General features: G+C 35.7%; 1 protein-coding gene across 1 annotated transcript in view; it reads left to right on the top strand.

The window, feature by feature from the left end:
• The first annotated feature begins 6212 nt into the window (after positions 1–6212).
• The window catches only part of AGMO (alkylglycerol monooxygenase), a 355078-nt gene continuing 335863 nt past the window's right edge, over positions 6213–25427 (top strand). The window contains exons 1-3 of the mRNA XM_049785698.1: positions 6213–6338; positions 8490–8620; positions 25243–25394. Coding sequence (XP_049641655.1) covers positions 6213–6338; positions 8490–8620; positions 25243–25394 — 409 coding nt within the window. The remainder of the gene's footprint in view (positions 6339–8489; positions 8621–25242; positions 25395–25427) is intronic.

The following is a 25427-nucleotide window of genomic DNA, read 5'->3' as shown; positions in this document are numbered from 1 at the left end:
TAATTAACCAATACAGCAAAGTGTCCAGCTACAGAGTCAATACACAAAAGACATTAGCTTTCCTCTATACAAATAATGAAGTAGAGGAGAAAGAGATCAAGGAGACAATTTTATTTAAAATAGTATCAAACATATCAAATACCTAGAATCAACCTTACAAGGAAGTGAAGGACCTATACCAGGAAGACTAGAACAATCAATCACAAAATTTATCTCAAACCACAAAAGATCCAGGATAGCCAAATACATACTGAAAAACAAGAAGCTGGGGTGCAGCATCTCATTACCTAAGCTGAAGCTATATTATAAAGCCATAGTTATCAAAACAGGATGGTACTGGAACAAAGACAGAGCCTTAGACCAGTGAGTTAGAACAGAATTTCCAGAAATAAACCTTCAGATATACAGTCAACTAATATTTGACAAAAGAGCCAAGAACTTGAAATGGAACAAAGAAAGTCTCTTCAACAAATGGTGTTGGTACAACTGAAGAACCACATGCAAGAAACTGGAAATTGACCCATACCTCACTCCTTATACAAAAGTCAACTCAAAATGGATCAAAGACCTTGAAATCAGACCCGAGTCCATAAAGTTTATTGAGGAAAAAATAGGCAGAACTCTCGAAGACCAATGTATTAAAAAAAACTCTTCGAGGGTAGAACGTCAATGGCAAGAACTTTAGCATCAAACCTAAAAAAAGGGACTAAATCAAACTAAAAAGTTTCTGCATGGTAAAAGGAACCCTACTTAATGCTAGAAGACAGTTAACGGAATGGGAAAAAATCTTTGCACTCAACACATCAGATAAAGTGCTGATATCTAGAATAAACAAAGCATTCACAAAGCTGAGTCCCCCAAAATCTAATAAAGCCATAGAAAAATGGGGAGAAGAAATGAATAGACACTTCTCCGAGGAAGATTGAAAGATGACCAACAGATACATGCTCACCCTCACTCAGCATTAGGAAAATCCAAATCAAGACAACAAGGAGGTACCACCTTACACCAGTGAGGATGGCTCACATCAAAAAATAAAGGGTACCACTTCTGTTGGCGGGGATACGGTATGAAAGGAACTCTAATCCACTGCTGGCGAGAATGCCCCCTAGTTCAACCCCTATGGGAAAAAGTCTGGAGAATGCTCAGTAAACTCAGGATTTAGCTGCAGTATGACCCAGCAATTGCCCTACTGGGTATCTATTCCCAAGACAGAAGGACATTCATTCCAATGTATGTGTGCACTTCATTATTTATCGCAGCACTCAGTACAATAGCCAAGATTTGAAACCAACCTTGATGTCCAACAACAGATGATTGGATCATGGAAATGTGGTATTTATACACAATGGAATATTACATAGCAGTTAAAAATGATACAATCAGAGACTTTGCAGCCACATGGATGGATCTACAAAATAGTATATTAAATGAAGTAAGCCAGAAGATGAAAGATAAACACAGAATAATAGCACTATTCTGAAATACCTACAATATGCACTATATATACATGTAATATCCATAAACAAATACAATGGTTTAACAGTGAGACTTCAAACACTGTAATTATCAACATTTTATGAGGAGTAATGTCCAAAACAAGTGGAAGAACAAGTGGAAGACAAAAAGCCTCGACTACACATTATCTCATAAAGAACTCAGCAACAGTAGAAATAACAACTGCATACAATTTACTTAGCCAAAACTTGAAAGTTAAATTTAAATAATAACGGAGAAATATTTATGTACATTTTGTACATGTGCTCATTTGAGGTAGATTATTTTAAATCTTGTCTTCCCAGCTTTTTACCTACTTATGAAAAATTAAGTATATATAAATCTCTTTTGACTGACTTCATACATCGAGGCCAATAGAAAGCACTGTATGGAGGCTGATGGTAGGCAGAAGGGAGAAACCATAGTGCTTTTTCTTCTCTTGGCATTGTTTCTGAGTCAGCTCCATAGTCCCCTATTCCCTATTCTATTGAACAGTCCCAAGGCAGTTCTCACCTTCTGGAATTAATGCTTGAACTACTACTACATTGTACTTTCTCATAGCTTTTTGGTCTTGAATCTTTAAGATATCGTGACTCCTTACTTTTTTTTTTTTTTTCCCTCCTCCTCCACTTCCTCCCTTACTTTCTATTGGCTATGTTCCCATAGGTTTTACTCAGCATATAATTTTTTGATTAAAGTTCTCTGCTCACTATAATATTAAAAATGATTTTTACACATACATAACCCTTTGAAGTCAGAAAAAGTTCTGCTATGAATCTTAGATATGAATATCCTGCTTTTCAGAATTTCACTTTATACTACTTAATTTTTTTTATTATTTCAACTTTTTTAGTGTTTCCCCCAGCATCATTTCTGCCATTTCTGGTATTTAATCCTGCTGTAGAAGCATAATGATTATTTGGAAGGCAACAAGCCAGAAGAGCTTGAGACCAGTGATTTGGGACACTAGCAGGTCTACTTTTGATGCCCAAGAACTTCACTAAGGACACACACAGCAGTTTTTTTGAATATATTCTAGAACTGAGAACCAAACTTGTGGCCTCTATACACATTCTGAACCTTATAAAAATTATCTCAATGTCTATGCCACTTGAATTTTACTTTTAAAAAAAAAAGACATAAAAAAGAAAAATATTACCTTTCCCCCCTAATTGTTCATTTATCCACAGCAACTGTTGTTGGGACAATTGTACACTCAGAGCAGTGAGACTGATACTATCTGAATTCATCCCTGGTCACTTGGTGGTCTGTATATTTATCATATCTTTTTATATTTGCTATATATGCTGATATATTTTTGGTTTTATCTGTTACTTTTATAGATGGTCTTTGGGACATGTTTGGGAATGTTCAAGGATTTCTCTGTATAAATTAACAGTAATTGCTCTTTCCTATGGTCATTTTGATGGAAAAACTGCACAAGGATGTCACATGCTAGATACTGTCATGAATTTCTACTTCGTGGAAGAAGTTATGGACTCCAAGTAAGAAAGTTATTCTATTTAATATTCTTAATTTTAAAGAAGTCAAATAAGTGTATGTTTAAATATATTTAAGTAAAACAAAAAAATTGATAGCACTAATCTTTGCAAGGAAATAAACAGGTCTAAATGTATGTAATAAGGAAGCTGAAGAGATGGCTGTGTGTGCATATGTGTGTATGTATGTATGCAAGAACAGTGCTGCTGACATATCCTTTTGTTAATAATTTTTATTTTGACCAAATTGGATTACAAATCTTTCACAGTAGTATTTTAGGTACATAGTGACAATGAATCAGGGGCATTCCCACCAACAATGCTGTCCTCCTTCCACCCCTATTCCCAGCATGCATCCCATATCGCTCCATCTTTGCCTCCTCCTGGGCTGCTAGTATAAGTAGTCCCTTCAGTATCTAGCTTGTAGATTGAGTATCAATTCTATTGTAGTTGGCTTTGGATTTGGTATTTAAGTCTGATCATTTTTTATTTCTACTCAATGTGCATATGACTGTTTGTTCTTGGTGCCCTCCATTATTTCATCCCCTCAATTTATGAGTTTTACTTGATATAAGTATATCTCCTTTTATTATCTTTTGTGGCTATGACACTATAGATTAGTGGTTTGTGGCAACCTTGTGTTCAGCAAGTCTTAGAAATATATTTGAATATAAGTTAGTACCTTTTTTTTTGTTTTTGTTTTTTTTCTTGTAGTCTGGTAGTGCTTAGGTGTAACTCTGGATTTGAACTCAGATATTACTCCTAGCAACTCAAGGGGCCATGAAGTATTGAGCCTAGGTAAGACTTGTGCAAAGTAAATGCCTTCCCTGCTGCACAATTGCTGCTGCCTCAGGTTAGTATGCTTTAACAATATAGTTTCAATCAAGTTGTGAACATTTGTTAGGTCTAGGGAGATAATCCAGAGGTTGGAGTAGAGAGCTTTGCTTTCAGAAGATCTTGGTTCAGTCCTAGTTGTTGCTCAATGGTGCAAGACTTGAGCAACACATAATCCCTTCATATCATAAAAATATGAACAATAAGACATTATGAACAAAGTAATCTTAAAGAAACTAATATGATAAAAACAAATAAAGCAAATCATTATACATTTGATAAACATTTCTTATAATATAGAGCAAACATCATCTTTAGTTCTCTGGGAAAGCCAAATGTTCAGATTACTTGCTTTATCCTTATTTTAATATTAGCCTTTATGACATTGGTTTGGAATCTAAGATATGCCTGTATACTGTGCATCATTTAGAGGCTTTTCTGTCATAATGCTTTAATTTACAATAACTTTACAAAGTTAACAAGTGAAATACACTGCCTACTATGATAGATTTGTTATATATGAATGTGCATCTATTTGTAATGGAGAATGTCTAAAATTATAGTCAGTTTATTACAAACAAACGAATAGCATTTGTTTTAAAAGTGAAAAGGAAATTAAATCATGGCAAATGACCTGAATTTGACTTCAATGTTCATGAGCTTTTTCAGGTAGGATACCAGGTGAATTTTTAAAGTTTTTGATATAGTTGAAAGGTTTAGAAATGGACAGTGCAGAAAATGAGCAGATGTATACCTAGATATGCACATCAAATTATGATTTTATTTACTTCATTGATATGTTAGGGACCATGGTGACTATTTGGTTTTCTAACTTTTTAAAATTCAAATAAACCTTCATATACTCCTTGAAAACTTCCAGACTATCACTCTTTCAACTCTTGCATCCAGATCAAATATCAAATCTTTTTCATGATAAAGAATATTTATTGGCTTCAATGAACATCTTTTTTTTCTGTTCTTGTCAGACATAGAATCTGAATCTCATGAATGCAAGCCACATACCTTATTTTTGAACTACATCCTTTACATGGAACTTGCATATATTTTTATTAAGTTAAAGTTACTATAATTTTTATTAACTTATATTATTTTTTGATTATTATAGTGCTTTAAAGTATTGCACCCAAGTCTCATGTTTTTCACAAGTAATATGAATTTTACTGTATAGTTTTATCATATATATTTTAGTAACATATGCACATATGATAAGAGAACTGAATATACATATAACAAACTATTCATATGTCTAGTTAATTGCTACTTAGCTTTAATTTCTATATTACCACTAGTACAACATTAATAATTAAATTGGGTATAAGTTTAAACACTTTAACAAAGAAAAGATTGGGTGAACTTCAGAAATAATATTTGCTTTGCATGTGGCCAACTCAAGTTTGATCCCCTGCATCCTCTAATCCTGCCAGGAGTAATTTCTGAGTACATATTCAGGAGTAGCCCCTGAGAACCCCTGAGCCCCCAAAACCTAAATAAATAACATTAAGTGGGAGTTAAAGAATTATCTTAGCTCTAGTAAGCAAAGAACTAAAGTGTTCTGGAAATTTCTACACATTCACTAGAAATAACATTAATTATGCAATTTATAATCTATCTAAATGACTCAATCAGCCATTCCAATCTTGGGAAACAAGAGATAAGTTTTGTTGGCTAGTCCATTTTATAAACAACCCAGATATTAAGATCCAAGATAGCAATAAGCAAAGTTGGTTAAATAATAGACAAAAGTCCCTAGCTGGTTTTTAAACACTCATATATTTTAAAATTCAAGAAGGTCCAGGCAGGACACTCACTCTGTGGATCAGTATTTTCATCACTTTTGAACTTTCTAGCCTAATCTTCCTGCGATTAGAACTCAGTTGTGGGGAGACAATATTATTCATGCAAAAAAAGCTGAAAGGGAATGTCTTTCTAGAGTGACCTTTAACCAATTATCAGTTTTTATCTTCTCCTTTCCACTACTTTCCAATTGTGCTGTGCCACAAGGAACCAGGGTGTTGTTAGTTTGGTTTGGGTTTTCTGCAATGGAAACTATCCACACTTATCAGCCAAAAGTCCCATTAGCAGTAGCCCTCCCATTTTGTTCACACCCTCACTTTCCCTTCTTCCACCTGGATAGGACAACACCAGTGAACTCTGAGATAGTTCTTGATTTAGGTATATTTCCCTGACTCTGTTTCCAGACTCTGCTGTTGGCTGTTCTCTCTCTCTCCAGGGAGCTTTGTTTTGAGCTGTTCCCTGACAAAGACTTGTTCTGTGCAGCGCCTCTCGGCCTCTTTGTTCAGCCTCTGGCTTCCAACACTGAATCACAAATATTCTCCAGCTGGTAATCAGAGAAAGGAAAAGATGAAGAACACTAACGTCCAACATGATGTTTCCTTTTTCCAGAGAATTTGCATGTTGTTTAACTTCATGAGGCCCAGTGAAACATCATTTCAAACCCTAGAGGAAGTGCCTGATTATATTCAACAGGTGAGACACTATGGCAAGTACCTAGTTTTGCAAACCTAGTTTAAAGAAAAATTTAAAAATAATAATAATTGGGGTTTTGTTCTATTTTCCTTCAAATTGTAGTGTTTTTTCCTAATAATATATTTAAACACCATGGTTACAAACATGTTTGTAATTGGGAAAATTATAGTTTGATTTTAAAAATAGTTTCCTAGAGGCGTGAAGCAAAAGAATTGCTCCTTGAATTTTGTCTAATATAATAAACGTTTTTTTGTATTAAATGGTTTTTTTTTCTTTTTCCTTTTTTTTTCTTGCCTTTTGGGCCACATCGGTGACACTCATGGGTTACTCCCGGCTTTGTGCTCAGAAATCACTCCTGGCTCAGGGAAGCATATGGGATGCTGGGGATCCAACCCAGGTCCTTTCTGGATCGGCTTCATGCAAGGCAATCGCCCTACCGCTCTGCTATTGCTCTGGCCTCGTTAAATTGTTTTCTTGACAAGTTATCACAGAATGTGATTAAAGTTTTAAAAGTTATTCTGACCAAAGTGGCATTGAGAATTTCTCCATTAGAAGCCCAATGCCAAATGATATTATGCCATGTACAAACCTTGAAACCACCTTGTTTTTAACGGGTGCACCTTTCTACCACTTCCATAAAACAATTGCATCTTGAATTTACTAGAGTAAATCTGCAGGATAGATACACAGCAGTCTGAGGCCAATTCTGACTTCCTCAATTTGAATGCGAACCAAGTTTTCTTTGAAACTCTGAAGTGTTCAGAGGCACTTTTCATTCGGATTCTGGCAATCATTGAAAGTGGAAATATCCAGAATTAGAACTTGAGTACTGAAATTCTCCATCCTTTCAAAATTGTTCCGACATCACTGTCTAGTTCAGACCAGAAACAGGGGGAAAAAAACACAGAAGAGACTATGTTCTGAGAGTTTGGTTTGGAACACTTCAAAACTCACCACCATCTTACAAATAAGCGAAATTTATATGATAGTAAGGGCTTTAAATTACTCCTTTGTGGTGATATAAGGAAGAGTTGATATTTGCAGTTTCATAAATCAGTCTTTTAATGTCACTGACCCTCCCTCATCTTTTTGATCATTAGTAATGGAAACTTGAAACAAAATCAAAACTGTATTAATAAAATTTGTTTGTTATTTAAAGCAAATATATGAGATTGCCATATTCTCTGAAATGGTTCTTAAGGGAAGCCCTTTTTTTTTGGGGGGGGGCCACACCCAGCGGTTCTCAGGGGTTACTCCTGGCTGTCTGCTCAGAAATAGCTCCAGGCAGGCATGGGGGACCATTTGGGACACCGGGATTCGAACCAACCACCTTTGGTCCTGATCGGCTGCTTGCAAGGCAAACGCCACTGTGCTATCTCTCTGGGCCCAAGAAAAGCCCTTTCATATGGGCCAAATTTAATCAGAAATAGACTTCGGAGGTTTAACTTATTTAAAATATATCTATGTGGGCCCGGAGAGATAGCACAGCGGCGTTTGCCTTGCAAGCAGCCCATCCAGGACTTAAGGTGGTTGGTTCGAATCCCGGTGTCCCATGTGGTCCCCCGTGCCTGCCAGGAGCTATTTCTGAGCAGACAGCCAGGAATAACTCTGAGCATCGCCAAGTGTGGCCCAAAAACCAAAAAAAAAAAAAAAATATATATATATATATATATATAGATATATATGCATATATATTATTACATATTACACATGATATATTAATATAACTAACATATAAATATATAATCATAAAATATATTTTATTATATAATATATTGTAATAGATAAATTTAAATATGTTATATTATTATTTGAGATATAATATATTATATATATCTATAAATATTAGATGGAAATGAGAACATGTTTTTATTTCTAGATTAATGTATTTTGGCACAATATTTGTGCTTACTGCTAGGGTGATATTTAATTTCTAAATTGGATGACAAAATTTAAGTATCTGCTTCGTTTATGTATAAAATAATTACATTTCTTTGCCTGTCAGGAGGAAATAATTCTCGTGAAGTGTATACCTTTTCCTGCTAGGAGATGGCACTCTGGGGCTTTGACTTTCTGAATGACTCATAAGAAAATGTGAGAGAATTTTGTACAGAGGACAATAGCATCTCTTTGCTGTAATTTCCTTTCCAGGCGACCCCGGTTTTGTTTTCGTTGATGCTGCTGGAACTGGTTGTCAGCTGGATTCGCAAAGGAAAGCTATCAGGTCGTTTGGATAATGCATTAACTTCAGTATCAGCTGGTGTTTTCTCTAGGCTTTCAAGGTGAATTATTGATTAGTAAATTTGAGTGACTAGAATGAGATATTTTACGTACACTAAAAAGAACCCTTACATACAATAGGGAACAAGTCTATTTTCATAAAAAACCCTAAATAATGCAACTTAAAATGAAGAGATTTTGCTCAAAATTATGACTTACTTTTTTTTTGGGGGGGGACTAGGCAAACCTGGTAGGTGCTCAGGAATTACTCCAGACTGTGCTCAGGAATAACTCCTTATGGGGCTCAATGAACCATATGAGGTGCTGGGGGTCTACCCCAGATCACCTGCATGCAAGGAAAACCTTTTGCCCTCATTGCTCTGACTCATTAAAAAATTCACAATACACAATATATTATACAACTATACTTATTGGTGAATCCTGAAATTCTGTACCCTAATTGAGTTTTCAAAAATTGTACCCTTGCCCAAGCTCTGTATTATGGTCTCGTTAATTTTTTTTTAAAAATTAGTTATTTCAGGCAAACTCAACTAAATAAAAATATTGAATTGAGATACGTCCAATCAAAGTCACCCAAAATTGTGGAGTATCAAAATAGTCTGAAGAGATGTTCTTGACCCTAGCCCTGTCTCATGTGTAGTGAGATGGTTTTATAATGTCATCGAGGTAGAAATTGTAAAAATATATTGTAAGAAAATCTTTAGTGATAAGTCTTGCTTTTATCTTTCTGCTCTCTTTTTTACTTTGCAATAGTTGTTCCTTACATTTTATATTATATGTCAGAGCACAGGTGTTACAACAGTTTTCCTCTGTTTGAAAAAGTTACCCATGTGGTCAATCCCAAAGAATATTTTCTTTTCTTTTCTTTCTTTTGTTGGTCTACAAAATAAATATATAAATAAATAAATAAATAAATAAATAAATAAATAAATAAATAAATAAATAAATAAATAAAAGAAAGCATTTCCAGTGACACTTGGCCAACCTGGACAACAGTTTAATTCTCAGATGAACAATGAGGCCCTTCTGAGATACATTTGTGACGGAGACCATAAGGTTTATATTGGCAGTGCTCTGGGGAATTAAGGTTGCATCCTTTTGGTATTTCGTTATTTGGGGACCTGGGACTAGCATAAAGCTTATTAGGGTTCTTGGAGATGAATGACCCAGGCTGAATCCCTTTGACATGTCCTCCTGAATCTGCCAGAAATGAATCCTGAGCACTATAGTGAGGATTAAGTCCTGAGTACCACCAGTGTAGACCCCCAAATCGTAAAAATAAAAGATGGAGAGGTTGGAAGGGGCTGATTGTGATGGATTCCAACTTGAATTCTTGAGGCTGTTGGGGCATTTATTTGCCTTGTACATATTACCTACTTTTGATCCCCAGCACCCCATATGTTTTCCTAAGACCGACTAGGAGTGATCCCTGAGTGAAGAGCTAGAAATTAGAGCTGAGAACCACTAGGTGTGGCACCCCAACCCCAAACAACAAACCAGATTAAAACAAAGCAACAAACTCAATAAAACAAAACTCAAATTCTTGCCAAGGTAAGAATAACATCCCTAATGACTGAGATAACTCCTTGCTTCTCTAGTTCATCTATTTGTGTGTTTGTATAGCAGAGCTAGGAGGTGGGAATATATAGTTGTGCTAGAGTTTCTGGTTCATTCATGCTCAGAAAAATGAGGTTCTCATTCATGTAAACTCTGCACTCCAGCCGTTTGACTAAGCTTCCTTGTCCCTAAGATTCCTTGCTTAAATTGAACATTTATTTCTTGTTGAATTGTTAATTGCCTCAGCATGTCTGATCTTTTTGGAAAAAAACTTAGGCACTTAATCATTTTGATTCTATGGAATTGATCTTATTCCAGATGATAGCATATTGTCACCTTTCTTTTACTCACACTTTTTTCCCCTTCAGACCTTTTCTGCTAATTTGCATTTAACCTACCAGTAAATGATATTTTATCTTCATAATTGCAGCTCCTATTTACTTTTCAGGCAGTTATGTATACTGATTGTGTAAAGAAACCAATAAGTAGTCAATTTTTCAGTAGATAAGGATTTACAAAAAGCCCAAGGATAATATAAAGCTTTCTTAGAAGTCTGTGCTTTTCGTTGTTGGTGAATATTATTATTCCTGCATCCCACCCCTGGCTTCTGTTACTGTTTTAAGAGTTTTACTTCTGACTGATGCTCATGGCTTTGGAATGTGTCTATAAAATGCCCCGCTGGAAACCAAGGTGGATTTTAAAAAATGGAATATAGAGTTAAAGATATCTGACAAAAGTTTATTTTATAAACGTTCAAATAATTTTAGAAAATTATTAAATAAAAAGTAAGCCTAAAGGTAAAATAGTTTTTAAACATTAATATAAAATCATATTGCTTATGGGTTTAAACCCTGGCACTTTGAAACAAATATGTTAGTAGATATAAAATAATGATGATAATAATAACAAAACAGAAATGTTGACCCTTTATTTGGAAAACTAAGTATGTATTAGGACACTGCTACTAGAATCTGAAGAGATGAAAATTCAGCTTAAACAATGGTTATGATTTGTAACTGAAAAATACCCAGTTGTTTATAAAAGTTCATTCTTTGAAAGTTATGAACATGGTTTTCAGAAAATCAAATGACAGATGAAAGAAGAAAATAATTTGATAACTACAGAGCATACAGATGAATCAGGAATCACACAATTTGAGTTGGAGAGGATCAACACAGTAAGGCATCATTTTAAATTAATATTTTAGCATTTTTAAACTTATAAGTTTGACTTTGCTCACAAGTGAAATTAAGTTTTTCTCTTATCACAATATTGTAACACACATATACTAACTCTATCTTTAAAACACATTTTTAATCTGCAGTATTGTAAAAGTGGTCCAATTATAAAATTTCATACATGCTTTTTCTTTAAGAAAAATAAAACAGCTTCCTCCTCTCCAAGGAAAAGAAAGATGGGATAGGGTGGGTTCTGAAATTTAAAAATAAGAAAGAACGAAACAGCTAAAACAAAATAATCCTTTAGGGGGTTGGCTTGCAGATCTAATCATATACTTTCAGCTACTAAGAACAGTCTTGAAAATTCCACAGCTAATTCTGGTGTCCTTGGAAAGAAAGGTAAAAGGTTATGAACTTTGCAGTATATTTTTCTATAAGTTTATTATGAAAAACTAATATAAGTTGCTACTTTTATGTTCTTGAATTGTGAACAGCAATCCTAAAGTACTGAGATAGGGTTAATTTTGTTTGTTTCATGAAGATTTTTATCTCATAACCCTTCATGTGAACATTCAATAGAGAAGTCTTGGAAAATAAAATGTCAAAATGTTTGATTTATTTCTATCAAAGCAAGCGAGCAACTAAACAAACAAACAACCACATAAAGCTAAACTTCAAAGTCCACTTCACACTGTCTCCTTTCCAGAGGAGATAAGGGGAAGAATTGTATAGAAATTTTTAAAAAAAACTATTGAAATAGATGCCACCATATAAGGGGGAAATTCTAATGCAAATAATTAAAGCTAAGGTTAGATTAACGCTTATTCAATGGATCAGATTCTCTTTAGGGACTTATTTCATATTCAGTGCAATTACAGAGGCTTGACACATCCTTATGATGTGTGATTGTGAGAAAAATGGTATTATTTACCTTTTGCTAATCTTTCATGAGTGATTAAATTTAGGGTAATAATTTTGAATTGGCATGTGGCTTCTGACATTAGAAGTTATAGAAATCAAAGAGAAACCATGAACATGCCTTTTCACTTTGCCACTCATGAATGTAAAAGGCATTTATTTACAAAGCAGGCTATGAAAAAATAAAACAATGTTTATCTGATTCTCTCATTTTCATTTTTGCATAAAATTTTAATAATTATAATTCATAACATACCTACCACACTGATAAAAAATACCAATTTGGACAAGCTTGTATCTTATTAACAAAGTCTGTTTGCTAGACCATGACTTGTAAGAGAAGTCCATCTGTCTGAACCACCACACTTTGGGCCAGTCTTCATCAGTTTTTATTCTTCTGGCATCTCTTAAGCAGCCTTCAAGTCAGAACCTACTCCTGAAGTGATCAGTGAGTGCTTGGCAGTTATTTCTCTTTATCATAGCAAACCCAGGTAATATATTCAGAGAGTGTGTCTTTCTTTCAATAACTAGATTACATGATGCAACAATGCAACATGAAAATTAACCAAACCTTTATGCAGACCTTCTTAAATATCCTGCTACTGACTTAAATGCTAACGAGTGAAAAAATAATCACATCTTTTCCCACTGCTTGTATAAGCAGAACTCAATTTCCAATCCTTCATTAAAAACCCAGGACCTCAATTTGTTACTTCCTCCCAATGTTTCTGCTTCCATAAATTGCATCCTCCCCTGAGAAATTATATTCCTGATATAAATATCTACAGTATGCTTAATTTTAATGGGTTCATTTATTCTGTTGAAACAGCAGATTATAAATCAAGTTGCAGTAAGTTGGAAGGCTAATAAGTACGTAAATTTTCAAATAAGTTGAGGACACTCTGCTTCTAACGTATACAAGGCACTGCCAATTTTTACTATGGAGTTTAGCTACTCAAGCTCCAGACCTATGTATTCAAAGATTCAGTTGTCACGCATGGATGGAATTTTCCATTCCTGACAAGTTTTGATTTGTGAAAAAAAAAAAGTTAAAATGGAGGAAATTAAACTTCTTTGAAACACCTTTGACTCCTGTGACGCAGAAGAATGAGAAATTCGATACTTATTTTAATACCAGAATTTAGTATCTAAAGCAGTATTGCTCTTAATATCATCAGCGCTCTAACAAATGAATTCTTGCTGTTTTCAAGTGATGAATTTACAACTAGCTATTCGTTATCCCAAACAAGATAAAAATGCATTTATGCAATATTGACAATGATGTTTATAATGGATTTATTTTATCACCAAAAAACTTATTTAACTTCCCTACTTCCATTTTTTAAGATTTTTTTGCTAGCTAGATAAGTATATTTCCTGGGGAGAATATCTCTTTTTTCTCTTAATGCTTACCTTAGAAGTCTTACAAGTTAAATCTTATTTGTTTGTAACATGTAGGACTGTTTTTAAAATAAGTTCCCCTAATGAGTGCAATTTTTAGCCTGAACTTGAGTTCTTATTCTATGTTTCTTAAAGTAATTTGCCTTTTTTAAAAGAAAATTTAATCATAATTTAAAGACATATCAATGTTGGTCATTTACTTGTTATAAATTTACTACATGGTCTTTAATTAAAGAAAGAAAATTATTTGCTGGAGGTTGCTATATTATAATAAATTAAGTGAAGTAATTGTTTTGAATCTTTTATTATTTTGCAGTAATGAAAGATTATAGATTTCAATCTGTTTGCTGAAGCTACAGCTTGGTTATATATACTTGATATTACTGAGCAAAAAATCAATATTCCACTAGATGGAGCAAAAGTGGAAGTGGAGGTAACTTTACAAATACAATTTCCTAGACCAGGTTATAAAAAGATATAGAAATAAATTAAAATTTTTTGAGTCAATAATTAGATAGATATAAATAAAACTCACATGGATTTATTGATTGTGTTCATGTGCATGGAAAATATTTGTGATAATATCAATCTATTACTGGTTAATTTTCTGATTTATGAGAAAAATACTTAGAAATTAAATGTCTAGGGGCCAGAGAGATAACATGGATGTAAGGTGTTTGCCTTGCATGCAGAAGGTCGGTGGTTCAAATCCCAGCATCCCATATGGTCCCCGAGCCTGCCAGGAGCGATTTCTTAGCATAGAGCCAGGAGTAATCCCTGAACGCTGCCAGGTGTGACCCAAAAACTAAAATCCAAAAAAAAAAATAAAATAAAATAAAAAAGAAATTAAATGTCTAATGTATTATCATTAATTTTACATCATCTGGACAAACAAAAGATTAATGACAATTTTAAAGTAGTAAATAGTAAAAATGGCAAATATCTCTGAGAAATAGGTTCCTCTTATTAAGAAGATTGTAAGAAGACTCTTCCAAGAAAATTGCCTTAAAATTTGAAAAGTTTGCAGTCATACCATTAAGTCAAATTTTACTTCATTGGATCCTGATACCAGCCTTGAGTTTTTGAGAGCTAGATACTTTTCGGGTTCATTCAACCTAATAAACTCATCTTAAATAAGCTGGAAATATGGATAGAATAAATTCCATGTCTAATGTGTTTTTACTTTGGTTGATTGTTACAATAAAAATGAATACCTTGATAATTAGATTTACAATTACTGACCCCCCCAAATACTTATTTTGATTTATAACTTAAAAATCTCAACCTTAGAAATTCATTTTATATCTTTACAATCCAGAATTTAAGTGTGAATTGCTTTGCAGTTTCCTACCTTGACATATTACAGTTACTGAACATTGGCAGGATAAAAATTCTAGATTTGAGAAAAAATTATTCCCCCCACAGTATTAGTTATTTTTCATTTGTTAGAAGACAAGTCTCAAATCTCAGAGGAGATACGCTAGTGGGAGAGAATTGATTCAGAAAATAGGAATTTAAAAGAAAAAAAAATCTCAAAATCATCAGAGGATTCTAATGTCTCCTTAAATCAAGATCATTTCCTTGGTCTTACATTCAAGTTTAATGTGTAAAAGGGAATCTAATACTTGGTTATTCGGTACCCCCTGCTGTTGTTACCCAACATTCCAATGGCCCATCTTCCTTTGTTAAAGAAAGCTTGCTTCCTACATGTAAATTACATATGCTTTTCCCTATAGAATAAGGTTTAGAAAGTTGAAGTTTGAATTCCAGATTGCAGAGTCATAGGCTGAAAGTGGAGGCTGGGAGAGGACAGACATTGGGAAAACAAAAGAGGAGGAGCTTTGTTTTATGAGTCCAGGTCTGGTGGGAACATTTTGGAAAATGTAGGTGCTATTTCCTGCAATCAAGTGCTTTCCAGACCCCGATGATCCCAGCTGTATCCCTGGCTGGCTTGTTTTTAGTTGTGGACACTGCATGGCTGTTTTTTTTTCCTCCATTTATGGTGGATGAGGATCATATTCTTCTTGCTGATAGAAAGCAGGGATTATAACTCCCACTGCTTCTCCCCTCTTTCCTTTCACCTTCAGGAAAGTTTGGCTTTGTACTAAAGTGTGAAAAAAACAGTCTTGACTATAGTATGTCAAGCATATTTCAACTCGATTTGTGTCAGCTCTAATAAGTCAGTTGACAGGGTAATAAATTAGGTGTCTGCTCAAGACCTGGCACCTGTACAGGAAATAAAAAAAAAAGTATTTCCATTACAGGCGTGTTCTCTTTCTTTTTTACAAATGGAAAATTTTCAGGGCCCCTCTAACCTTTCTTAGAAATCTCATATCTCTTCTTCCCTCATTCTATTCTGTTGTGTCGACACAACAGTGTTTGTGCACTGGATTGAGGTTCTTGCTGGGGAGCTCACCTCTGCTTGTGGTGGCGATAATCACTTGGGTTGTACTCCATGGAACACTTGCACATGTGTTCATGGCGGGTCCTACAACCGACTGACTCAGTGTTTGTTACATCCCACCACTAATAGCAATGCTCAGTGGCTTTTTCCCTAGTCGGCTTTCTCCTAGGCACTGCCAGAGAAGGCAAATATTGTTGCTACATAAAAAAACCTAAACCAAGGGGTCCCTCGACCCTGCTTAATTTAAGTGGACAGAACCTAGGATTGAATTTGTGGTCTCAAGCTTATAAGGCACGCACTTTTGCCATTGAGATATCCCTGAGCACCTCAGAAAATATTGATGTTGAGTTGTACTTTTTTTTTTTCGGGGGGCACACCTGTTGATGCTCAGGAGTTATTAATTTTGTGCTCAGAAATCACTCCTGGCTTGGGGGACCAAATGAGACCCCAGGGATGGAACCTTGGTCTGTCTTAGGTTAGCGCATGCAAGGCAGATGCCCTACTGCTTGCACCACCTCTCCGGCCTCAGATGTTGAGCTGTATTTTACTTGTTCCTAAAATTGACAAGAAAGAAAACAACATTTAAAAAAGTCTACCTCATCTGGACAGATAGGGTAGTCTTGCCAATTTGACTTAATTTCATCTCCCTTTCTTTTGCTCTGTTTGGTACCTCAGAGTCTTTTAGTGTTAATTGATTCAATGGCTCACTGAGTTCAGAATTGGATCTGCTTTGACAATATCTGTAAAGTTTTATGCTAAATGAGATCAATTCTTTTAACTTTGTTTACTGTTATTATAACTATATTTATTATTATTGTTATTAATGTTTTCTTTTTTTGTGTGAGGATGCATGGCCCTGTAGAGAAGCTACTTCTATTTTTGTGCTCAAATGTTGATCCCTGCTATACTAAGAGCATTCTGCAATGCTGGGATTCCCATATATACAGTATGTTGTTAGGCATTTGAGCTAACTCTGTAGTCCTCAAAATTCTGCTTTGTTTTTTGACTATTTTCAGTTTTATAACCTAAATAAAATATTAATCATGGTTCTCACTGCAATTTAAAAAAAATATGCTTTTTTTTCTTTTTTTTTAATTTATTTAAACACCTAATTACATACATGATTGTGTTTGGGTTTCAGTCATGTAAGGAACACCACCCATCACCAGTGCAACATTCCCATCACCAATGTCCCAAGTCTCCCTTCGCCCCACCCGACCCCCGCCTGTACTCTAGACAGGCTCTCCATTTTCCTCATACATTCTCATTATTAGGACAGTTCAAAATGTAGTTATTTCCCAAACTAAACTCATCACTCTTTGTGGTGAGCTTCCTGGGGTGAGCTGGAACTTCCAGCTCTTTTCTCTTTTGTGTCTGAAAATTATTATTACAAGGGTGTCTTTCATTTTTCTTAAAACTCATAGATGAGTGAGACCATTCTGCATTTTTCTCTCTCTCTCTGACTTATTTCACCCAGCATAATAGATTCCGTGTACATCCATGTATAGGAAAATTTCATGACTTCATCTCTCCTGACAGCTGCATAATATTCCATTGTGTATATGTACCACAGTTTCTTTAGCCATTCGTCTGTTGAAGGGCATCTTGGTTGTTTCCAGAGTCTTGCTATGGTAAATAGTGCTGCAATGAATATAGGTGTAAGGAAGGGGTTTTTGTATTGTATTTTTGTGTTCCTAGGGTATATTCCTAGGAGTGGTATAGCTGGATCGTATGGGAACTCGATTTCCAGTTTTTGGAGGAATCTCCATATCGCTTTCCATAAAGGTTGAACTAGACGGCATTCCCACCAGCAGTGGATAAGAGATCCTTTCTCTCCACATCCCCGCCAACATTGTTTATTCTCATTCTTTGTGATGTGTGCCATTCTCTGGGGTGTGAGGTGGTATCTCATCGTTGTTTTGATTTGCATCTCCCTGATGATTAGTGATGTGGAACATTTTTTCATGTGTCTTTTGGCCATGTGTATTTCTTCTTTGTCAGTGTCTGTTCATTTCTTCTCCCCATTTTTTGATGGGGTTAGATGTTTTTTTCTTGTAAAGTTCTGTCAGTGCCTTGTATATTTTGGAGATTAGCCCCTTATCTGATGGGTATTGGGTGAATAGTTTCTCCCACTCAGTGGGTGGCTCTTGTATCCTGGGCACTATTTCCTTTGAGGTGCAGAAGCTTCTCAGCTTAATATATTTCCATCTGTTAATTTCTGCTTTCACTTGCTTGGAGAGTGCAGTTTCCTCCTTGAAGATGCCTGTAATGTCCTGGAGCGTTTTGCTATGAGCTGTTCTATATATCTTATGGTTTTGGGGCTGATATCGAGGTCTTTAATCCATTTGGATTTTACCTTCGTACAAGATGTTAGCTGGGGGTCTAAGTTCAATTTTATGCAAGTGGCTATCCAATTGTGCCAACACCACTTGTTGAAGAGGCTTTCCCTTCTCCATTTAGGATTTCCTGCTCCTTTATCAAATATTAGGTGGTTGTATGTCTGGGGAACATTTTCTGAGTATTCAAGCCTATTCCACTGATCTGAGGACCTATTCTTATTCCAATACCATGCTGTTTTGATAACTGTTGCTTTGTAGTACAGTTTAAAGTTGGGGAAAGTAATTCCTCCCATATTCTTTTTCCCAATGATTGCTTAACTATTCAAGGGTGTTTATTGTTCCAAATGAATTTCAAAAGTGTCTGATCCACTTCTTTGAAGAATGTCATGGGTATCTTCAGAGGGATGGCATTAAATCTGTATAATGCCTTGGGGAGTATTGCCATTTTGATGATGTTAATCCTGCCAATCCATGAGCAGGGTATGCGTTTCCATTTCCGTGTGTCCTCTCTTATTTCTCGTGGCAGAGTTTTATAGTTTTCTTTGTATAGGTCCTTCACATATTTAGTCAAGTTGATTCCAAGATATTTGAGTTTGTGTGGCACTATTGTGAATGGGGTTGTTTTCTTAATGTCTGTTTCATCCTTATTACTATTGGTGTATAGAAAGGCCATTGATTTTTGTGTGTTAATTTTGTAGCCTGCCACCTTGCTATATGAGTCTATTGTTTCTAGAAGCTTTTTGATAGAGTCTTCAGGGTTTTCTAAGTAGAGTATCATGTCATCTGCAAACAGTGAGAGCTTCACTTCTTCCTTTCCTATCTGGATTCCCTTGATATCCTTTTCTTGCCTAATCGCTATAGCAAGTACTTCCAGTGCTATGTTGAATAGGAGTGGTGAGAGAGAACAGCCTTGTCTTGTGCCAGAATTTAGAGGGAAGGCTTTCAGTTTTTCTCCATTGAGGATAATATTTGCCACTGGCTTGTGGTAGATGGCCTTCACTATATTGAGAAAGGTTCCCTCCATTCCCATCTTGCTGAGAGTTTTGATCAAGAATGGGTGTTGGACCTTATCAAATGCTTTCTCTGCATCTATTGATATGATCATGTGGTTTTTATTTTTCTTGTTATTGATGTTGTGTATTATGTTGATAGATTTACGGATGTTAAACCAGCCTTGCATTCCTGGGATAAAACCTACTTGATCGTAGTGGATGATCTTTTTAACGAGGCATTGAATCCTATTTGCCAGGATTTTGTTGAGGATCTTTGCATCTGCATTCATCAGTGATATTGGTCTGTAATTTTCTTTTTTGGTAGCGTCTCTGTCTGGTTTAGGTATCAAGGTGATGTTGGCTTCATAAAAGCTATTTGGAAGTGTTTCTGTTTGTTCAATTTCATGAAAGAGTCTTGCCAAGATTGGCAGTAGGTCCTCTTGGAAAGTTTGATAGAATTCATTAGTGAATCCATCTGGACCTGGGCTTTTGTTTTTCGGCAGACATTTGATTACTGTTTTAATTTCATCAATGGTGATGGGGGTGTTTAGATATGCTACATCCTCTTCCTTCAACCGTGGAAGATTATGAGTCCAAGAATTTATTCATTTCTTCCAGGTTCTCATTTTTAGTGGCGTAGAGTTTTTCAAAGTAGTTTCTGATTACCCTTTGAATCTCTGTCATATCAGTAGTGATCTCTCCTTTTTCATTCCTGATACGAGTTATCAAGTTTCTCTCTCTCTCTTTCTTTGTTAGGTTTGCCAGTGGTCTATCAATCTTGTTTATCTTTTCAAAGAACTAACTTCTGCTTTCGTTGATCTTTCGGATTGTTTTTTGAGTTTCCACTTGTTGATTTCTGCTCTCAGCTTTGTTATTTCCTTCTGTCTTCCTATTCTTGGGTCCTTTTGTTGAGCATTTTCTAGTTCTATTAGCTGTGTCATTAAGCTACTCAGGTAAGCTCCTTCTTCATTCCTGATGTGTGCTTGCAAAGCTATAAATTTTCCTCTCAGTACTGCTTTTGCTGTGTCCCATAAGTTCTGATAGTTTGTGTCTTTATTGTCATTTGTTTCCAGGAACCTTATAATTTCCTCCTTGATTTCATCTCGGACCCATTGGTTATTGAGCATGAGGTTGTTTAACATGAGGTGTTAAATTGTTTCTTCTGAGTCCCTTTGGAGTTCACAAATAATTTCAGAGCCTTGTGGTCAGCGAAGGTAGTCTGCAAAATTTCTATCCTCTTGATCTTATGGAGGTATGTTTTATGTGCCAGCATGTAGTCTATCCTGGAGAATGTCCCATGTACATTGGAGAAGAATGTGTATCCAGGTTTCTGGGGATGGAGTGTCCTATATATATCCACTAGGCCTCTTTCTTCCATTTCTCTCCTCAGGTCTAGTATATTCTTGTTGGGTTTCAGTCTGGTTGACCTATCCAGTGTTGACAAAGCCGTGTTAAGGTACCCCACAATTATTGTGTTGTTGTTGATATTATTTTTCAGATTTGTCAACAGTTGTATTAAATATTTTGCTGGCCCCTCATTCGGTGCATATATGTTTAGGAGAGTGAATTCTTCCTGCTCTACGTACCCCTTGATTAATATAAAATGTCCATCTTTGTCCCTTACAACCTTCCTGAGTATAAAGTTTGCATTATCTGATATTAGTATGGCCACTCCAGCTTTTTTATGGGTGTTGTTTGCTTGGATAATTTTTCTCCAGCCTTTTATTTTGAGTCTATGTTTGTTCTGACTATTCAGGTGCGTTTCTTGTAGGCAGCAAAAGGTTGGATTGAGTTTTTTGATCCATTTAGCCACTCTGTGTCTCTTAACTGGTGCATTTAGTCCATTGACGTTGAGAGAAAGAATTGTCCTGGGATTTAACGCCATCTTTATTTCGAAATTTGGTGTGTCTTTTGGGTAGTCTTGTCTTAGATTAGGTCTTTCAGTTTTTCTCTTAAGACTGGTTTTGTGTCTGTGAAGTTTCTGAGCTGTTTTTTGTCTGTGAAGCCATGTATTCTTCCGTCAAACCGGAAAGTGTGTTTTGCTGGGTATAGTATTCTGGGTGAAGCATTCATTTCGTTCAGTCTTGTCACAATATCCACCACTGCTTTCTGGCATTGAGTGTTTCTGGTGACAGGTCTGCTGTAAATCTCAGGGAAGCTTGCTTGAACATGATTTCCCCTTTTGATCTTGCTGTCTTCAGAATTCTGTCTCTATCTGTGGGATTTGTCATTGTGACTAGGATGTGTCTTGGGGTGTTTTTTCTGGGGTCTCTTTTGGTTGGTACTCTTTGGGCACGCAGGATTTGATCACATATATTCTTTAGCTCTAGAAGTTTCTCTTTCATGATGTTCTTGACCGTTGATTCTTCCTGGAAATTTTCTTCCTGGGTCTCTGGGACTCCAATGATTCTTAAGTTGTTTCTGTTGATCTTATCATAGACTTCTATTTTCATCTGTTCCCATTCTTTGACTAATTTTTCCATTGTCTGCTCATTTGCTTTAAGTTTTTTGTCCAATCTCTCCTGCTGTATCAATTGTTATATATCTCATCTTCCACAGCACCAAGTCTATTCTCAGCTTCTGATACCCTGTCCCAGAGCTTATTCATTTTGTCATTCACTTCGTTTACTGACTTTTTCAGTCCTGTTAGTTGACATGTTAATTCAGTTTGGAGTTTTGTGATTTCTGTCTTCATATTTTCTTGGTTCTTATTAGTGTTCTGTTCAACTCGATCCATGGTTTCTTGGAGTCCGTTGAGCATCTTCCATATTGCTAGTCTAAAGTCCTTATCTGAGAGGTTGATTAGTTGGTTGGTCATTATCTGGTCCTCAGAATTGTCATCTTCATTCTCTATGTCTGATGCTGGCCTGCGTTGTTTCCCCATTGTCACACTTGTATTGTGGGTTTTTCTACGTGTTGTGGTGGTATTCATTGTCTATATGATGTAGGCAGCACACTCCTCTGGCTCCTCCCTTTCTGGATGGGCTGACTTGCCTCTAAGGGAGGGGAGTCCTCCGTGGATGAAGCCTCACACTGGGTCAAATCTTAGGCCCGAGCATGCAACAGAGAAGACAGTACGGGGAGAAATGTTTGCTTCTGTGATATAGCACCGTTCTTAGTGTGATTTTTCCTTCTTGTTGCAATGGAGTTCTTTCCTTAGAAAGAGTGCATGGCCGCGTAGCGAAGCGGAGCTCCGCTGGAGCCTCTTTTTGCCCCACTTGCAAGAGTTTCACGCAAGAGGACAGTAGACAGACATAGACAGGTCACACTCACAGTTTTTCACAGTTGGGCCCCACTGGGCCGGTGTACTTTCGCGGATTTTCCCTGCCTGGTGTCACACACAGGGAGCCGGCTTTTGCAAAGCTTAGCCGGTTTTCATGCTCTGTAGTCCCTCCCTGAAAATCTAAATAAAATATTCTATATTTTGAATGACTCCACAACACAGACCCTTGCAATAAAAAATATGACTGAGACTCAATAATGAACAAATTTGTAACTGTATCTCAAGTTTTATTTTTATTTTTTTATATTTAATTTTTTTTATTTTTTTGGGCCACACCCGTTTGATGCTCAGGGGTTACTTCTGGCTAAGCACTCAGAAATTGCCCCTGGCTTGGGGGGACCATATGGGACGCTGGGGGATTGAAATGCGGTCCTTCATTGGCTAGCGCTTGGAAGGCAGACACCTTACCTCTAGCGCCACCTCACTCGCCCCAAAAATAATTTCTCATGCTTCCCCATCGGGGAATCGAACCCTGGACTCCCGCCTGACAGGTGGGTATACTCACCACTATACTAACAAGGAACTGCACCTCAAGGTTTTTTAATTAAAAAAATAATTATTGAAGTTAACTGTCAATACTGTTGAGAAGTGCTTGTGTAAATATACAAATATAAATAAATTAATATCAATATAAAATGTTTCCAATCAAGCTAACATTATTTAAATTAAAAAATGTTTATTTTCTACTCTCTTGCCAAATAACCAGAGTATAAATTGGAAGACATGTTTGAAATGTCAAGTTATGGGGGATAGATATTCCAGAGTAGAATAAGAGCTAGTATGGACCATTCTGTTTTATAAGGGAACGGACACATAAGTGACAACATCCCGAAATGCTCACCTGAGCTCCATTTACATTTTTCACACAGCCATGCTTGATTATCTTTTAATTTTTAAGTGTTTGCATACCTATCAATGTTGACTTTCAGAACTGTTAGACCAAGAACTGAGCCTTCTGTGCACTTTGTGGGTATAGAGTGTGCAGAGAATAGACAAATTGTTAGTTGTTTTTATTAGAACTTTTCCTCAGTAAAGCTTTTATACTCAGGAGAAAACCATTTCTTTGAAGACATCTAGTCTCATCTTAAATATTGTTTTTAAAGATTTAATCATCTTAGTCTTATTAAAAACATAAACATGGCATTTCTAGTTGCTATGATGTTAATGTAGTCTATTATTTGTATATGACAGATCAAAAATAACAAGATTATTCAAATAATGAGATTATATATTATGTTAAAGAATAAAGTCATATAAATCAAAATGGAATTAAAATATGTAAAATTTCTATACAAAGACTGTCTAACATGCATCAAAGTTGATTATATGAAGAGAAATTTAGTGCTTTACAGACTTTTCAGTTAAGAACATTTTATTTTCAAATAATCAGTTAGAATTTTCTCAGGCTTCTTACCCCACAGCTGGGTCATCTCCATTCTTGGTGTCTTTGGTATAATTTGCTTTAGCTCTATCTTTTGACAACAACAGGGGTTAAAAATTTTATTGATAGAAATTCTTTGCTCAACTCATATATTTTTGTTTGTTTTTTGTTTTGGTTTTTTGTTTTTTGGCCATACCTGATGTTGCTCAGGACTTACTCCTGGCTATGTACTAAGAAATCGCTCCTGGCTTGGGGGACCATATGGGACGACTGGAATGGAACCAAGATCTGTCCTGGATTGGCCGTCCTCAAGGCAAATTTCCTACCACTATGTTATTGCTCCAGCCCCATCACCTCGTGGCTTTATCAAATTAGTAGGTTATTAAACTTGACCCTGAGTTTTTCTGTTAGCTGATTATTATTTTATTTTTAGTTTTTGTTTTTGTACCATGCTCTTGAGTAGTTTGGGGTTACTTCTGGCTCTGAACTCAGTGATTACTCCTGGCAGTGCTCAGGGATCATATGGAATGAAAGGTTCATGCCAAGGATTGAAACTGGATTAACATTATACAAAGCACTCACCCTACCACTGTCACTTGATATTGCTCAACTCCCATGTCCCCAATTTTTCAACTGTTCATTTGGCCAAAATTTCCTAGGTATGTCCAATGGGCCTCCTGTGCAAACTTCTACCCAAAACTAAACATGTGAATAAAATATATTAATTTTATGTTTTATTTATAATAATATCCTTAGTACGTTTAAGTTAAACACTGTGATTGACTCACACACCATTAACTATTGAATATTTTGCATTTATGTTTTATATTTGAAAATATAAAGGTGTGTTTAAAGCCCTCACTCAACAAGAGAGTTGAGACACAAACATTTTCTGCCATTCTGAGGAAAAATTTTTAGCACATGGTAGACTGGATTATCTAGATATTACAGATGGGAAAAAAATATCTGTGGAATTGCAGTTAAGTGAAAACTGAACCTCTTTTCTGAACCTCTTTTCTTATTCTGTATTGGTCACCTGCAAGGCAAGAGCCTTATCTACCGTAAAATCGTCTCATCTCATGAAGTTGAATGTCTTTTAATGGTTCAATACAAAAGAATAAAAGAAAAGAGAATTTTATTGTCTAAAATTTTAGAATAAATGCTATCTGGAAAATGATAGAATTGAGGTTTAAAAATTTTATGTCTTCAGATTTTTTTACAGGGCCATCGATGTGACCATTTACAAATATATCTGGGATAATTATCATCTTGTGGTTTTGCCTTGGGATTCTCCATGGACTTGGTACTTTACAATTATAGGAGTTGATTTTGGCTTCTACTGGTTCCATCGCATGGCCCATGGTAAGTCCTAAAACTGATGATTTAGGTTGAATA

The sequence above is a fragment of the Suncus etruscus genome, chromosome 13 (assembly GCF_024139225.1).
Source record: "Suncus etruscus isolate mSunEtr1 chromosome 13, mSunEtr1.pri.cur, whole genome shotgun sequence".
Taxonomy (NCBI): Eukaryota; Metazoa; Chordata; class Mammalia; order Eulipotyphla; family Soricidae; genus Suncus; species Suncus etruscus.
The sequence above is the reverse complement of the archived record's forward strand: the minus strand, read 5'-3'. Positions and strand labels throughout refer to the sequence as shown.